General features: G+C 36.5%; 1 protein-coding gene across 3 annotated transcripts in view; it reads left to right on the top strand.

Annotated features, from left to right (window-relative positions):
* LOC150076261 (transcription factor GATA-3-like) overlaps positions 1-19,247 on the top strand; it is a 351,889-nt gene that overhangs the window by 169,219 nt on the left and 163,423 nt on the right. For all 3 annotated transcript variants that reach the window (XM_090387746.1, XM_090387748.1, XM_090387747.1), the window contains exon 2: positions 16,654-17,018. In XM_090387746.1, the coding sequence (XP_090243872.1) occupies positions 16,805-17,018 (214 nt within the window). In that variant the 5' untranslated portion in view covers positions 16,654-16,804. The remainder of the gene's footprint in view (positions 1-16,653; positions 17,019-19,247) is intronic.

Below are 19,247 nucleotides of genomic sequence, written 5' to 3'. Positions count from 1 at the left end.
GTGTAGATGTAACCACAGTAGCTATAGTGGACACATAAAGACTAGTCTAACGTTTTCTGGGATGCTAAAGGTGCAACTTCATTAATTTTAAATATTCTTTTATAGTGGTTCTAACAAAACTGAAAATTGGTGAAATAATGGATCCTAAAACTGCCTTCTGCCTTTAATTTCTTAAAGATTTACACATTATATCAGACATTTTGTGGTACTCCCTGTACCACTATTCAGTAAACAATTGTAATACTGTCCTTATGATACCAGCCTCACACACCTGATGGTGTCATAAGGACAGCATTACAAGAGTTCGCTGAAGAAGTGGTAAAAGGAGTACCATGAAACATCTGAGAATAATCTGTAATTCTTGCCCCTTGGGACGACTGGAAAATGAGCAAAGAAATAAAATGGATTAAACGAAAAAAACCTAAGCTATAGTTTTCCCATTACGACTGGTATTATATGATGAAAAGGCACTTCTCGATAGCAGAAAATTTTTTGTGCTTTCATAAGAGGAATTTCATTCTTGAAGATCAGTGATAATAGCAATAGACACCCCTAATTTCTGTCCGTGACAGTATGTTATAGTGGGTACGCTATAAATTGTTTGCAAAGGTTTATATCAGATTCCTTTGGAGACTGAAGGAATTCTTAAAGACCTCTTCAATCGGGAATGTATTTAATCGATCTCGGGTGGAGGAAGTAGGGTTTATGGTGCTTTTTTCAGCCCGTGTAGTGTGGAAACTGACCCGTGAACATGTACACACGCCTGTAAGGATAATTCACGAAAAATATCATATGTAATACCATATAACCAAAAGTAGTCAATGCACAGCGACCCCCACATAAAAAAAAAAAAACTATCGTCTGTCGAGAAATGATTTTTCATAGTGGATTACTAGGAAAATTTGTGGTTTATGTTGTAGTCAGTAGTGTAAGAAAGTCAACAGAGGATTGAAACCTTTGTTTAAAGAGAAATTTGGTTTGCCTTTTGCTGAAAAGGATTTTCAAAGAGCCGAACAGCTATAATTACAAAAACATAAGCAAAATTTCTATAACATTTAACTGTTATTATTATTATTACTATTATTATTAGACATATGGTGCAAGGAAGCCTGAGGCTTATGCTGCACCAACCGAAAAAAGAACAGAATTACCCTGGAGAGGGAGAGAGAAAGTAGAAGGGAATCACCAAGAAGGAGAAGAATGATGATATCCAGCTCAGGACCCTGGGTGTGCCAAGCCCATACTCACCAGATGTGAACCCCTGGGGTTATTAATTTACAATCAAAACATCATCCTTTATAGCAGCCGTAACGGAATTATATTTCTAGGTCACTGAAAGAATATGAACTCTTTCTTCATCAATCAATCCAAGAAGAAACGACTGCCATTTCTGCTTCCCCCTCTTACTATCATCACTATTAAAAGTACCCTTGACCGAGGTGTACACAGCTAAGCATAAGCATATTTAAAAACTACAAACAACAATTCTTCAACTCTACCTGCTTTCTAAGTTGTGCTGTACATCGCTGTTTTGCTCCCACAGCATCTTAGTGATCTGCTAGCCAACAGGTTTCCCGACCCATGGCAAAAAAAAAAAAAAAAAAAAAAAAACAACTTTGTTACAGGTTAGGAAACTTTTCTGTCACTCGTTTTTGAAGTGTTGCCTTACCGGGTAGCTTTCTTTGAGTTCCAATAGACGACTATATCTTCTTTTGGAGTTATGACTAGAAAAAAGGAGGGAACTAATTCTGTGGGGGAAAATGAGCTTTAGTATAAGTCTAAATTAGAATGTCCTTTATCTCTCATTGGAGATATAGTGGTTACGATCGCTCCTTCCATGCAGCCTAAACGAGACCAACGTTCGACTCTCATCAAGAGAGGAGGAATATTTATTATTATTTTTTCCCCCTCTCACACCGTGGACGACTTATTCTCGGACGTTTCATAGTTTTCTCACTCTACCCCTGCTGAAAGCTCGAGTTTTTCATCCAGGAAAACTCGCCGCGATACTTAAATTATGACTGATATTAAAGAGTATACGAACAAAAAAAATCTATTTTTAATTTTTCAGGTAACTATAAACAAATAAAATAAGATTAAACATTGAACTACGCTCCTTGAATAATTTTTTTTACTCACACTGTGAACGACTTGCTCTTGGGCGACTGTTGCATCGTTTTCATCACTCTACCTTTCTTTAAGTGCTGTAGCGAGTTTTCACAGGAAAACTTGAAGTATTGTGGCGAGTATACGAACACGAAAAAATTTACTTTTAATTTTTCAGGTAACTATAAACAAATAAAATAAGATTAAACATTGAACTACGCTCCTTGAATAAGGGAGCTTATTCACTTGCAAGAAAGGAATACTGGCTGATCGTTTTGGGGTATTTTTTTTTTTTTTTTACCACACCAGCTACTAATACTTTGGCCATATCTGGACAGTTCAGATGTTATGTTACTTCACGTAGTATTTACTGTGTATTATGTATGTGTATTCATTAGTCGATATGCTTGTTTTTCGGGCTGAAATCCCCAGACTAACTCACGGGGGTTACCTACTCCATACCTAGGACAGACTAATTACAGCACCGATTGAAGAGGTCTTTAAAATTTTTCTCTAGTTTCCTACATGGTATGAACCCACACCTCTTTAAAAGAGTGACAAGTGATGAATCCACCTTACCATTCCTCCTCAACCGGGTTTCCGCTACTTTTCAAGGGGCGCACGAGATTACGAAACACTATTTGAGCTAACAGAAATTGGGAGTGCTGTGAATACAGCTTTTCTAACTCTAAGAGTTTCTCAAGTGACAAGCGTTTGAGAACTACTGCACTACACTGTCAGGATGAAGGCACATTAAAGGGAGCGTAATGACAATGGATAAAGCTACATGGTTAGCGTCAACCTTTGGGAGGAGAGGTAAGATTTGGGGGGGGGTAATCGATTTTAATAAACAGTCTCCGCAAATAGGACCGAACTGGTATTAAGACTTCTCTCTAACATAGGTCTTTTAACTGTAATATGATCTGTGGCTATTTGGTTGCCTTAGCAACCGATGCGCCATATCATACAAGCACTAACAGGAACCCAGCTAATTGGGAGTAATTTTGACAGTTTGAAGTGAAGGCAGTCGGAGTGAAACTGTTGAACCTCGTCTGTTCATAAGCTGCGTTATAATACAAAGTCGACTGATGCATCTCTGATGACACGTATTATACACGTACAAATCAAACTTTTTACATGAATGAAATCTAATATAATTTTGTTTTTCTGTACCTGAAACACTTAAAAAAGTGACAGCAGTGTCAAAGTAGGCGGATATGAGTCAAGAAACGCCAAAACGTGCACAAAAATAAATTAAATGAGTAAATATAAAACTAATAATAGCATTAGTAAAAAAAAAAAAAAAAAAGTGTCAACAGAGTGGAGATTCGAATAATTTACAGCATTTTCAGGCAATAATTCACTTTTTAGTGTTTATTACTCAAGGAGTTTAACCTTTTTTCATTTTGATTTTTTTTTTTTAAATAAACATACTGAACACAAGGAACGCTAATACAATACTGTCTGAAAGTGAACAGTTTACTTGTGCAGTGGTAGTTGTTACACCTAAAAGAAGTTTTTACAGAAAAGACAGACATGCGGGCTGGTTTAGAATTACTAATGTACTGCAAGTACCGAGTATAACTGATTTCATAGGGTACTGTTATGACATTTACTTGTACGCAACCAAACAGTAGCTGCACACGACAAAAAAAAAAAAAAAAAAAAAAAAAGGGCCACGCACCGGAACAACTTAGAACGTTGCTTTTAGGAAGAACTAAGAGATATTCAGGTAAGGGTTGCAATAAATTTTTCAATAGCAGCAGAAGGCAATTATTAAAAATTTTAAATAATATGGATAATACTGAGGAATAAACTATCAAAAATACTGCGTATTAAACAGCCAATATGTTTAACATCTAAAACAAAAAATAAAAATTACAAACAACTTTTATACACACGAGTAGTGAACAAACGATCCGTCTCAACTTAAAACACTGAGAGTAGAATACATAGTTAAGAAGTTATTAAAGTCGCATATTAGGGATAAAGTGTTCCCGGCCATCCCAGGAAAAAGGACATAAAGTAGCTCACAAACCAATTTTACACTAAATCGAAAAGGCAACAAGCTAAAGTGGCATTTCAAAATGAAAGGCAACTGGACTACTCTGATGGAAAGAGTGAAAGGAAAGAGAGTGGGGAAAAATCATATTAGTATTTTTATATAAAAAAAAGATGAAAATCTTTGAACTACAGATGCAACATGGAGTAAAATGTACTGATGATTTATGAAAACAATAGACAATAAGGAACTCGGGGCAGTTCCCCTTTCATTGTATTTATGCAATGAAAGGGGAACTACTGACGACACTAAGTGAATATCTTAAAAAAATAAAGTTAGAGAGAGTGTAATCCGCCTTTAATTTTTTTAAGAATTACAGAGTATTCTCAGACGTTTCGTGGTACTTACTGTACCACTTCTTTAGTGACTGTAAAGACAGCAATACTGGTAAATTATGGTGATTTCTTTTATATACAGTTGTTAATTTGATTACACACCTCTTATTTGTTAATATTTAGCCCTTGTAGAGGCTGAATTAGTCAACATCAACTGTATATAGCTATTATTATAGATAGCTTGTAGTAAAATGTGGTAAAGATTCATTTTAACAGCTTAAATTATTTTTTAAATCAATAATTTAGGTAATAAGACTAAAATTTAATTAGTAAGATTAAAATTTAATGAAAGGTGTTGTGTACAGCAATGTGCCTTCTGTATATAATAAACAGTTCTTCTAAAATTAAACTTAAATAAATAGACAGTCGTGAATACTTACATTTCTGTAATGCCTTATGACGCCATCAGCCTCACCTACCAAGACAGTGGTTTTTTCAGTTAATTATATTTATGTTCTGTACTGTACTTTCAAACTAAGAATTTTTGAAAAAAAAATCTTAGTTCTCAAAATAATAAAAGTAATATACTGAAATAAATAAATACCGTCCTCCAGGTGTTTGTCGTCCTCACGTAGGTACCTATCCAGCTGACCTTTGAATTTTTCCAAGCTGCCAGCCTCAATTACCCATGGAGGGTAGGTAGTTGAGGTTGACAGCTGTGGCCGGATTCTTAGAATCTTAAAACTTACAATGCGGTCTGAACCATTTTCCCCGCAATTTGAATTTATGCCCTCTAGATCAAGTGTAATTCATCAGCGTGAACATTTCGCTTATTCATTTTAGTGTCCCCTCTCAAAGCCGTGTAGAACTCGGTGAGATTCGCTCTAAGGCAATGTTTCCCAACCTTTTTTCAGATAAGGACCACCTTTATATTTGAGGTGGAAACCACGGATCATTTTTATTTTTGGGATAGAGACCACGGACCACAAAAATATTAAACAAAACGTACTATATTAATAACTATTTTTAAATGCAAATATATGTACTCATACCTAACATACGTAACGTTGTTAGAGGCATATCTGTAACTCCCATGATCCTCGTGGTAGCACAATGGATATAATCACCGTCTTGCCACACGGTAAAAAAGGCCTAGGATAGAATTTCATAAATGAAACGAGGAATTTTTATTGGCTTTTCATAACTTTGCTGAGTTGGTTGGTCTCAGGCGACGTTGTATAGTTTTTTTCCGAAAACTAGAGTTCTTCGTCTATAAAACACACACAATTTGCAGACACAATACATTAGCGCCTCATAGCCTTAGTTGCGTTGTGGCTTAATACACACACACACGCGCCGCATCTCTCATCACTGTTAATGGCAGTGTCGCCTCACACAAAAAAAAAAAAAAAAAAAAAAAAAATATACTGTGAAGTTCCGCGGGACACTTTCATAAGTTACGCGGGTCACAAGTGGTCCGCGGATTACAGGTTGAGAAACACTACTCTAAGGTACCTAGTTACCGAACTCTATAGCCCGCATATCCGAAGTCTTTCCTCATATGCCCTTTTGCGATTTCACCAGATGCGCGGCTCGTTTTTGGACCTTTGCAAGAAGCTCGATTTTTTTTTTTTTTTTTTTTAAAGGTGCAATCTCCATTTTTGTACACAGTATTCCAAGAACATCCCGTGAGCATGAACCATAACTTCCACAATTTTCTTATACGTAGGACTGAATCGCAAGGGTATATATTAGTGAATTCGTGAATAGAAAATCCGCTTTGTGAGAAATATTCTATAAATAATATCTGTACATAAATATTGCTGCCTGATTTGCTGTTAAAATAAGGTGCTATCACTTTCATGTGTTCCCTTCTTTATGGTTTCGTGTGTGCTACATTCTAATTTCCCTCTGTCCCCAAGCGCGAGGGGACGAACTGCGTTTCATGGTCCACTCCCTCACAATATGTATTTATTATTGTACACCTCCAGCATATTTCTTGCTGCCAACTGTTTGATTATATATATCCTCCATATCTAAGGCAATTACAAATAGCTTAGACATGGAAGGTATTTCATATATAATACAAACTTTACATTGTATTATACATGAAATATCAGTTTCAGTCCGGTAATAAAACTGATCCTGTCAATATCAGATGAAGAAAGCCCACATTCACTAAACAGCCACAGCTGTTTTTCACAAAAAAGAACAGGTTTAGATAAATTTTCTAGACGAAACAAAAGATGGTCAGGTTGGGATAAAAATTTCCCTTTTCAGGACTTTTATGAAGTGTTTTAATAGGCCGCTATTACAAAAATGTTCTTAGTCTATATTAAAAATTCCCAGCTGGCTGGGGAAAAAAACCATCATTTAATCTTTTTTAGTTGTTGGTTTAGTTTAGCGAAGATTTCAGCTAAAATCCGCTTATGTTTTCAATATGCATGTATGTTGTATAACTGTGTACAGTGTCTGTAAATTGCGTGTGTTCTGAGGTCGATTTTCTGTTTGCTGGACGAGAAACCCGAATTTCCGGGAGAAAAACCATACTACCCTCGCCTGAGACCAACTAACTCAGTCACGTTGTGAAAGAGGCCCATAAAAATTCCTTACGACATCGACTCAAGTCTTTTCCATCCAGTATGGGGATGACAGCGATTCTACCAACTGTGCTACCACCAGTATATGTTTTCAATAAGCTTATGAAAACATGACCGGATTTCTGGCAAAACAAGGAAGGTGCTAAAATTTTATGGGGTAATTTTTAACTGATTAAATGATATGAGATGATCTTAACAGCTAAATATTTTTATAGAGAAAATGAAAGCAACGTTCCATACGAGATTTTTAAAAATAATTCCCAGTAGCCGAGCGGTCTACATAAAAGGTAAAGCAGTACACGCTTTTGAGTTAACTGAGGTTCTAGCCCACGTCAACTCAAACTACTAAATACGGTGCTGTGCTGTTCTTGTGCTCTCTCTTGTAAAGAGCTCTGGCTTTATGTGGCATCTCGGAGTATGAACAGAAAATTTATTCTGCAGTATTTATTTTAAAAACTTTTCTTCTTTATATGAAGTTGAATTTCTATACCAGAAAGCATGTTGTGAACTTTCTCTGCTGAAGTCCTTAAAAGAAACCACAAACTTCCTTATGGCATTACGCAAACAAAGCTCTACTTGATAAAAACACCAGAAATAAACAACTAAATGGTTGGCAGCTGATGCTAAACTCTCGGTAGTTGACAATTTGCCGCTTCACCGAGTCGATTAATGGAGTAAACGTCCATGTCTGATCAACTCCTATAAAACCCTAATAACCAATGATCCATTTAAATGCCGTTTAATTTTTCCCCGTTTCTCTTTCCTTAGATTTCAATTCTGCGTCGACATCACATTTCATATTTCTGGATGAATAACCGTCTACTTTCTACGGACGTCCTTCCTCGCTTTCATTCTTTCTTTCCTTCTACTTCACAAGCGAAAGCCTGCAGGGCAGTGGCCGCTAAATGACATGGGTATATTTGTTCGATAAATTTGTCTCGATACAAAACTTCCCTTTCAAATATCGACAACCTTTCTAGGACACTTAGCAACGGGGTTATCGCGAGATATTTGCAAACATAAAATGTGATCACTGTAAAATAACGCAAGCTTTTCTTCTTTTCTGTCCTCTTACCCGAATTCCTTACCCTATCTTCGCATTTTCCGGGATGTTTTCAAACGAAAATGAACCATCCCATGAACGAATTTACCATTAAATAAAATTTATTTTGGATAAAGGCTAGCTAACATGAAAATGGATCTAAAGACATCAAAGACACATCCAAAGACGATATAAACTTTGTTCCTAATTTTTTCGGTCGTAGCAGCCTGTAAATTAATTGGACCTTGCTACATCAGGACTATTTGAATTTCAGATGAACAATTTCAGGGTTTCCTAATCACAATTGCTAACGACAGTGGAAATTCCAAGTACTTCCTTACTCTACGTCAGATATTACAATTAACGGCATATCTTTAGTGGCATATCCAGTGGATATGCCACTTAATCAGTAAAGTACGAATACATAATCAAAATTCTATTTTAGGAGCATGCAGTTTTATACCATGTTTCCTGACTATAATGGTGGACAGTGTTTGTATCCTAATGCAAACTCGAACCCATATCATGTCCCAACAGCCTTCAAGGGTATCAACAGTGGATACAATCACCGTCCTCCGGGTGGAAAGACCTGGGTTCGAATCCCATCAATGATGCTAGGAAATTTTTATGGTTTTTTTTTTTTTTTTTTCTCCGCAACGTGGCTAAGCTTAGTCCGTCTCAGGAGAGGGTTGCATGTTTTTTTTTTTGACGGAAATTCAGGTTTCAGGTCCAGCAAACAGGCAAGTTGATCAGAGATACACGCAAACACGCAATTTATAGGCATAACATACTGACGCCGCACAGCCTCAGTTGCTTTGGCTCTTAACTCACACACCAGCCATAGCCCAGGAATGCAGGAAAAATGGAAGGATTAAATTAGATGAAAGCTGATAACTCTCTCTCTCTCTCTCTCTCTCTCGGAATAATTTTAGAATAGCTAATTGCCTTAGATCTCTAGTAAATACATGAATATTTCGTGTTTGATGCAGATAAGAAACCGAAATGTAAACTTTGGAAATTCTTTTTAAAACAACTTATAAGTAATATTTCTTGGCCGACATAATCATTAATGGTGAAAGGAAAATTCTGTGCAATAGTTCACTTTATAATGTTTCATAACACGTAACATTATGAGGGATACTTCTGAAGTATCCCTCGATTTTCACGAAGAAAAACACATGAGCAAAAGGAGGTATGAGAATGAAAAATTTGAGAAAACTAAGTTCACTTTAAAGAAAAGAAAAAAACGAACGACTAGATATATGAAGGAAAAGGTATCTTTTCCCATTTACTGTTATTAGAAATACACTTCCTTGTCATTCCTGAGAGTGTGATAATTCAGAGTTAAGAACCTTATATCGTATGTTTCCTCAAATAATTATAATAATGATGGTTTGCCATAACCATAGTCTATTCATTTATATCAGTAATAATAAAGTGAACTGCAGCGTATTCTAATTATTATTTTATATACGGTTATTTATGAAGCCTTTTGTCTACGTAAGCAATATAAAATACAGCATCTATATTAGAAAGATAGTACGTATTCTAAAGATACGTACAACTAACCAATTTTAAATATCAGAAACTGGCCAAGATGAAGAATTTGTGGCCGTTGGTAGATGAGAAACCCAAAATTGGTTTAAAAACCACAAACTTGAATTTTTTAAAAGATAGAAACAATATGGGGCACTGTTACTCTCAACCACTAGAAATAGAGTAAGCAATAGTGGGTTTTGACCGCTAAGTAAACCTAGCAGTCCTAAAGACCGCATGCATGAGAATTCACGCTTCTTGATTAGACCGGGGTTCGAGCCCGTCACCACCAAATACGGAGGATGCGGAAAGGTCAAGGGAATGGCCACCGCATATCCCGGAGCAATATGGCCTTAGTTGCTAATGCTCCTAAAAACCAAATAACAAACAAACAACAACAAGCATGAGAATTCAACTGTTCATTAAGTTTACAGTTTCCATAAACTCACGTAATTTACCTGCAGTTTGGTATATATAAAACGGTCATATAGCACTATTGATGACAATTAGTTCACGCAGGCACGAATTTGAGACTGTTATTGGGCACCATAACAGGTGCACAGAAAATCTATTTTCGGTACAAGGCCTACACATCTCTCTGAAAAACGACCATGTCGTTTTTACCCCTTGTACAAATTTTTCTGAATAAACAAATTGCATATCTGTTTCTTCCAGACGTTTTAAGAAGAAAAAGCTTTTGTAGGTAAAAGAGTGTTTCAAAACAGAAAACCAGTTTGAAGTAACTACAGAAAACTTTCTTCGAAAATACTGAATACCAAAATACCAAAAAGAAAATTGGGGGCAACATAACCTGAGTTTAAGAGTGTCTATGGAATGACACACACGCACATTTCTGAAAATGTAGTTTCCGTATAAATTAGCTTTGTATTAATTTCAGAACAAAACATTCAGTGTTAATTTTTAGAGAAATTAATGATATAATGTATATACAGTATTGGGTTAATGCATTTAACTGCTATTTTGTATCTGGCGCGGGATACTTTAGTAGTCTCCTCTACTAGAGCAGCGTTATTTAATCGAAGTAGTGCAGTACTCGGTATCTTGTTGTGAAGGTAGCCACAATATGAGATAAAATTAAACCATGCCTTTCCACTACGTATGTGGTTAAATTTATGGGTAAACTATGGTATATCTACATCGATATTATATAGTTCTATTTTATTTGTATGTTTGTTCGCCAACTGATAATTTCTACTTTGTCCTTGGAGTGAAAAAAGCTTTGTCTGCATAGACGCTGCAGTTATTTTCTGCATCTAGATATAACTCGAGTGTGACAAACGCGTAAAAGAGAGAGGGGTCACTCCCTCGCCCCTCGTGGAAGTCCTTTGCAACAGGATTAATAGAAATATTAAGTTAGTTCTGTTAATCAGAAGTAACATATAAAGCCAATCAAAATAGTGTGAAAGACGCCAATTCATACAGCACGTGAACGTTTTCAATACGAACAGGTTATCGTGCTAATTGTGGAACAAAAGAAATGTAGAAATCCGTTACAGGTCCTTCAGCAACTTTACCTTGCTAATATAGTAATGCAGTAAAATGAAGAACTTAATGTGTATATATCAGGAAGTAACTGATACGTTCCGACTTGTGTACGGACAAGGCAGTACAAAACATTATGGATGTTGACGATCCTATCGATGCACTGAAAGTGATTATTTTCCCCACCCCTATGTAAACTATCTATGAAATCGGATATGCTGAGAAGGACCTGTAACGGATTTCTACATTTCTTTTGTTCCACAATCAGTTTCTAGATCCTCTTACAAGTAGAATGGCACTGTGTTGTCTATTATCATGCATTATGCAAATGTTATCCACGTTAAAGCACGAGAAAAAGAAAATATCAAGATAAAATATGAGTGTTTATTCAACAGCAAAAATTTCAACACAGTGCTAATCACATACATTATTTCCCAATATAAAAGCGGCAGACTCAAAAAAAAAAAAAAAAAAAGTAAAAATTTGTTCTTTACACTATGTGTTTAAACAAAATCAGTAGGGTGTCAGTATTTCTCCGATGTCGTGGCGTGGACATATTGACACATTAGAAATACTCTCCTAATATAATTTTTTCTTATCCCCCTTTTCCTTGAAACTCTCGATTCTTAAGCCACGCGAATTTCCACGGGTAAATGCGGCAGAAATTAGACTTCAATTCTCAACCAAACATTTCATCCAAATATAATTTATTTACGGTTTACAAAAAAAAAAAAAAATTAATTACACCCTTTGTTCACATTAATATGAACAAAGGGTGTAATTAATGTACATTGTTTCATCAGCTCAATTTTACTGTGAAAATAACTGCTTTTAGTTTAATGTGTTTGAAAAGACACATAGTAGGTGGTAAATGACTTTCATCAACCAGTGAAATACCACCACTTTGCTTATTGGAGGCGTGAAGTGTTGAAACCCACGTTTAGTCTCTAGAGCAAAGTTTCCGGCATCCCCCTCCCCCATACTTCTCCTTCAACCCATGCACGGTACTAAGTACTATAGGTTTTGATACCTTTCGTGTTTGGAGTTTTCATAAAAAAAAAAAAAAAAAAAACTATTTATAAATGTTTTATGCGCGGCAGAATACAGCTGTTGCAAAGATTATTTTGCTGTTAGCATTATAATGTGATACTGCGGCTGCTATGTAATCTTCAGGCAAAGAACTGCTGTATCACTAGTGAGAAGGAATTTCTGTATCACTAGCGAAAAGCTACATAGCCTGGTGTAACTTTTGACAAATACAGAAGTTAGTATTTGCATATCGAAATACACCAGAGGATAGTTGCAGTAATCGAAAAAATAGCATATATATCTCGGAGTCTCGTTACAAGTGCCTAGATCGAATAGAAAGAGGGTTATTCCTCATTTTTCCGACTGTAGACCGTGCAAATGGGCAAGTGAACACACATGTACAGACATAATACACTGAGCAATAAGGTCTAAGATGCTGATGTGCTGTAACGCCAACAACAACGTACGAAGAAGAACCAATGGTAATCCGCAAACGTCCCGGAACGCGAAGTAATGCAGTGCTATTAATTCAACGAAGTTACTGAGAAGTTGAGTTAACAGATTCGGAGGTGGTGATACAAAAGTGTCGTCCACTCTGTTTATGTCCATTAGTGATTGGTCCATTTGGTATCATCCACTTTGCAGACGACAACAAACACTGATGGACATAAATAGGAATTAATAAACTGATATAGAATTATCGGCGGATAAGGCTAGACAGAATGAACTATATTGTTAGTTGGTCTTTATACTGTATATATATATATATATATATATACGGTATATTGGTCATTATACTGTTGAGACAATCTTCAACTACCTGTGATACAGTAAAGCCAGAGATAGGTGGTTATCCTATGTTTATGGACATGAGCAGCAGAAAGGATAGGCATAGCAGGTGGTTCATCGATATACCGAATTTATCCTAATCCAGAATACAAATGTTAAATTTGTTAAATCTTTAAAACATAATAAAAGGTAGGTGATCTCTAAAGTATACAATATTAATGAATGTATATGTTATGCGTTTCCTCTATCTACAAGTCAGTAAGCTATGTGGGGTTATCACCTAATTCAGGGGTAAAATGCGGGCCGCATGCGGCTTTCATTTTGCACACTGAGTAAAATCAAAATCAAATATTTTCTCTCAAACTTTGATATATTTAAGCACAAACAACACAATAAAAGATATCACATCTCAAAGTTTATCCGTCCAAGGGATACACAATGTTTGGCAAAGTCTTCAAGCCCTTCCCCGACCAAGTAAATTGTAATTGCAAGATCAAATCTGACCAGCACTATTGGAGATTCGGATACAAACTGAGAACACGAGAGAGGTTCCCTATCCCACCTCATTTCAATGGCTTTCAGCTAAATATCACAAATAGGTGATCGACTGATTTATTGATTAGACCTAAGGCTATGCGGCGCAGGTGTATAATATCTAAAACTGCGTTTGCAATTCCTCACTGTGAGAGCTGCTATCTCAGTCCCACTTGCAAGTGTAATAAGACCCGCCCGCCAACAAGAACAACAACAACAAAAGTATTTGAAAGGATTTCCTATTGGACCTTTCAAACTGAATGGCGAGTGAAAACTATACTTTTCATATAGAGAGGGAGGTCCTTCAACTCAGACAGGCAACAAAATTAATAGGAGAGAGGGAATATATTTTACATTATTTTCCTTATACTGTAATCAATATGCAATAATAATAAAATATACTTTGTAATTTTATATCAGATAAACGCTGTTAAAAAAAAGCTCGCATCTGGACCCTGCATTCGGTGCGTCCATTGCACTCATTATCCTAATATTCATAAATTAAATTTCAATGTGCTCAGTTAGCCTTACAAAGCACAAAAAAATTCAAGACTCACGGTTCGTAAAATCAAGGTCGAGAGCAATAGGAGCAAGAACAAGAACCTTGTGGTTATGAGTTAATGTTGATTAAACCAAAGAATAATTATGATTATTGTGTGATTTAATCAACATTAAGTGGCAGCCACAAAGTTCTGTTAAAATTAAACATGATAAACTTAGATATGATTTAAAAAGTAGAATATTAAGGACTTAATTGCTACATTATTTTTGTAAATTCCGTTTGCGTACTGTTTTGTCGATGCTTAAAAAACGTTGAGAGCCGATTTATAGCTGAACTTATTCAATTATCCATAAGAACATAAGACACAAAGGACAGTGAAAGTAAACAGAAGATAAAAGAGGTTCCGGTAGAGAGTGTTCCTCTCTGCAAGAGCAATTGTTTTATATAAATCTCTAATAATCAGGCCCCAGACTCGCAATCTTTTCCACTCATAGTGCTCTGGGAATACTTGTGTTTAAGAATTAGATCGGTATAGGCTTAAACCGCTTTGGCGGAGTTTCACTGAATCACTATCTAAAGTTTTAATCATAAAATCAGATATGTCAAGAAACACCTGTGTTTGATAGATTTTTTTCAAATATTTGGTGGAATAGTATCACTAACTGAATCATATTAACTTTGAAAAGAAATATAACTCTATTTTCATGATTTTCATCATAATTATGTGATCATAACTACCCAAAACTGTAGGGAGGCTAGTCCTGCATAATACAGGCATTTAATAAGTATACCCCCCCTCCCCCCATCGCCAGCTAAACATCTGTCAAAACCAGCTCTGATTCAGTTTACAAGCTAATGATAAAGCCGTATCGTATGATAATAAATTCTACTCCTTCATAAAAGCAGCCTTAGAACAAAGAACAGGTCGATGTATACCCCAATTCGTCTCCCTAAAGCATACTAGACATTCTCAATCAGGTTCAAATCAGCAGGTTTCGCTCCCCAAACTTGCGGATTTGAATCTGACAATAATGCTCTTCCGTACGTCTGTCGGAAAAGCAGCGGCCGTAGCCTAGTGGTCAGGTGCGCGGGTGCATAGGTACACGTGCTTTGAGTGACGGCGGTTCAAGCCCGTGACTGCTGACTACGGTGCTGTTTCTTGTATTCTGTGTATCTTGTAAACTCCTCTGACCGTTTGGTCGTCCCGGAGTATAAACAGAAAATTTATTTATTTATTATCCTTCATGAAAGCAAATTCAAATCCTACCGCACCTCTGAAGCCCTCATATAAATCTCATCCCTACATCATGAGCAAGGGATGCCTCCCTCAAAGGTGAGGAGATCGCAATGCCCCTTCACCATTAGGTATTATTATTATTTTATTTATTATTTTTTTTATGCCTGAGTAGGCCTGTTTCGGCCAGGGGTTGCATATCTCTTCCTCCCACCCCCTCCCCAACACACACGGAAACTCGGGTTTTACAACAAAATATTGCAAATGGAATTTACAGACACAAAATACTGACCTTTTATGGCTGCAGTTACCTTGGCCAAAAATGTAAAACAGCCAATCCGTGGATGGTTACCGCTGCCGTCAGGCGAAACACGAGTGTCCGACCGCGTTTGAGTTGATCATGTTGTTCTAGCTCAGGTGACTGCTAAATACTGTGACGTTCTTGTATTCTTTTAATCCTGTGCCACATAGAGTCATTTTTTTTTCTAATACAATAAATAAAAAAAAAAAAAAATGACCTTATGTGGCAGTCCCGGAGTATAAATAGAAAATTTATTTATTATTAAAATTTGCTTTGTCCCTGGACATCTTACAGGAAAAGGTACACACACCTTTTCTATAAACACAATTAAAAAACCGGAATTGGGATCGGTTTGGAAAAGTGTTGACGAATAGGTGTCATTCATATCACATTTTAATGCAATTTAAAGATAGCCCTGTGTTAATTTTCCGATGACTGTGGTTAAAAATAGCAAAATATAATGTTGACGCGGTCTATTTCTGTTTTTAAAATTATGAAGTGTGTCGTTTATCATTAACAGATCTGGCTTCTCGATCTTCATTTTTAATTTAGATAAGGTTATGGATGTAACTGGAAGACAATCAGGATGTGCCTACTGAATCTAACGAACATTTTGTAAGCTTCAATTCCCACAGACCAATATTAGTTCAACAGTGCCATTTTTCAATAATTTATTCGTTCATTTTATATCTAAAAACAGAAACTCAATGCAAGAATTCACACGATATGAAGAAGAAGAAATAAGAAAATAAATATAATAAATAAATAAGTTTCCTTTTATACTCTGAATTTTTTCTTCAAACTCATTGTAATTGCTTAAGACAGCCAATATACTGTACCAGGGTCACGGTTAAAATTATTGTGAAGAGCTGAGCATTTTTGTGGTGACATACGGATTTGAACTCGCAACATGTGTGCCAGTGGTCACTTTTAACATAGGACCGCAGCCAGCCTCAAGTATCAGTCAGTTTACTAAAGAATAACTAGCATATGCAAGCAGAACACATTTTGAATTTTACCACAACTTTCAATAACACTATTTTTTCATGTTATCAGAAATTATGAATAATCCTGCAGAATTTATCTATATATATGCATATATAAACAGCTGTTTTAGGAATTCTTTGTTTCCTCTTTCAGGTAGTTCTTGCAAGTACGTCCTTAATTGCAACTGCGGCAGTCACGATTGCTCCCTGTTCTCTTTAAATCCCTAGTCCTTTAGGACATACATTTTTTTCTTCCTACGCAAGTATATGTGCGGGCAGGGGTCTAGGAGTGGCACGCGACGACTATGGATGTGATGACAGAGCAGGGTCAGTCTGCAGGAGCCCACGCTGCTCCACGCTGGCCCTACGACACTTCCCGAATGGGCTCGAGCTTGGATGGCAGCCTCTTGGCAACTGAAGACATGGACGTATACTTCCATCCCGTCGATGGAAATAGTAACCCCACCGGTTACTACTCGGCGCCAGCCAGGGCTGTACATACATACAGGTCGACTCATGGTAAGTATCTTTTGATTTTCAAGTACCATAAGTGAGGATACCACAATAATAGAAATGATGTTAGTTAGCAACCCTAATCGTCTATTACTAATCCCAGCTTAGGGAGGTTTTGTTTTAATTTTTTTGCTGTTTGCGCGTAACAGCTATAGCAGAGATGGCGTAGTACAATAATATAAAATACACTTGTGGAGTGGAGTGTAGTATAAAATTTTTTCATAAATAAATGGCTTTTTTATAAGGTGCAGTGAGTTAAATCAAAATTAATGTGAGGTTAAATGAAGTAAACTAATAGCACAGAAAAGATAGAAAGAAAGAATATATAAATAAATAAATGATCATACACCAAGGTACATATTATCTTATCTTGATTGACCACATAACTATAAATTATGTTGATATGGTTTATATGGGTGCGCGCGCACACTTAAAATGAAAAAATAAAGGAACCTGTAGTGAAAAAAATATGTATACCATGCGACGCTGTTCTGCGCATACCAGCAGAGTCAAACCGCTAGAATTATATTGAATTATCATGTTTACTTTGTCTAATTTAAATTTTTATCTTGTCTTATATTTTGCGCCTGGTGTTTCTGCACTTTCGTGGGAAGACCGGGCACAAAAATGCGCGGTACACGCGCTTTGAGTGACCGGAGTTCAAGCCCGTTGCTGCTAAATACAGCGCAGTTTCTCGTATTCTCTATATTTTGTGAACTCCCCTGACCGTGTTTTCGTCTCGGAATATAAAAAGAAAATTTATTTATTTATTTATAAAGATGGTGGCACTTTTACTGTGCCACCATCTTTTTTCATTTTTAATTATATATATATATATATACACACACACACACACAAAGGTGTTTCAAAAATGATAGTCAATAATTTAAAGGTGAAAAGTATAAACTAAAATAAGCAAAAAAGTTCCAGTGAATATCGGGCCGCAAATGAACCGTTTTCGAGATAATGCAAATTTTTTGTTAAGATCCACCACTGACTATGGGAGCACTCTGGGAAGGGTTTTGCTCTGACCTTGTATACGCTGGATATTATTATTATTATTATTATTATTATTATTATTATTATTATTATTATTATTATCTGTTTATTTCCATAAAGAAACCACCCCCGGGACGGCAAAGTGCCGGGAGGGTGCTAAGTACATATCAGGGTACGAGATACTACGTGCAGTGGGTTACATATACTGAACAGGTAGTCTCGTCCCGAAATATTATATACACATTTTATGTTTAATATATACAGTATTCACACATTAATGATTCTGTACATACATTACACAAATCATATATTTACAATTCACTAATAATTACATATATAACTTACATATTTACATAACTGTTACAGAAGGTATATTTTACCAGTCAACAGCTCACCAAATTATTATTGTTCTTAAAGCAGAAAGTTTCACTTTTACTCACAATTCTTTGGTACTTTGCAGCCGATTCATAAGTCTGTACGAATTCTGGAAGATCTCTTTCCGGTATGCTGCATCCTCACACAGTTTTTCGGCATCCATGTGTAGTGAGTTAAATACTTTTGCTGTATTTGATGGGAAGAATCTTTGCAGGCTATAAGATTGTTCAGGACTGGACGCAGTGGATTATTTACTTCTCCGCAACGTCTAGCAGTGGCACGCAGTTTGACTAGAATATTATCCAGGACTGGAGCATCTACTCTGCCTGTTAGCATTTGTGCGAGAGTGTGTATGTTCCTGTTAATTGTCCGCTGCATCCAGGGTGCGATGTTAAGGTTTGAGTAGAGAATGCCCTTGCGATAGTAAAAGGGTGGCCAGCAACTCTGTTAAGCCATCGCAAGAACCAGTACTTGATCCCAAGGACGGACTTATAATGTGAATCTGGAACTGAAGACCAGATTTGCGAGGCATACATTGCAATTGGCAGGGCACACATTAAAATGTACTTGGTCGCTAGCTGAGGATCCCTAATTCCTACCAGTTCCTGTCTAGAACCCCATAAAGCAGCGAATATTTTTGCCTTCATGTAGGATACAGTAATTGGCGATGTAAAATTCGCCACACACTGCTATTACTCAGTGCACGCTCTTGTAGAGCAACCCTCTTTGTCGAAATTCCTGGATTTGTTCTATTCCTTCTAACAACCTTTCCTCAACATCAGGTGTTATACTTCTGGGCCTACCTGCTCGTACTCCATGTACTTTAAGACGTTCATGTACCCTGATGAATGTGCGCCTGTT

The sequence above is a fragment of the Mastigoproctus giganteus genome, chromosome 13, assembly GCF_048544385.1.
Source record: "Mastigoproctus giganteus isolate SK-2022 chromosome 13, ASM4854438v1, whole genome shotgun sequence".
Taxonomy (NCBI): Eukaryota; Metazoa; Arthropoda; class Arachnida; order Uropygi; family Thelyphonidae; genus Mastigoproctus; species Mastigoproctus giganteus.
Note: the sequence above shows the minus strand (reverse complement) of the source record. Positions and strands in the feature narration are given on the sequence as shown.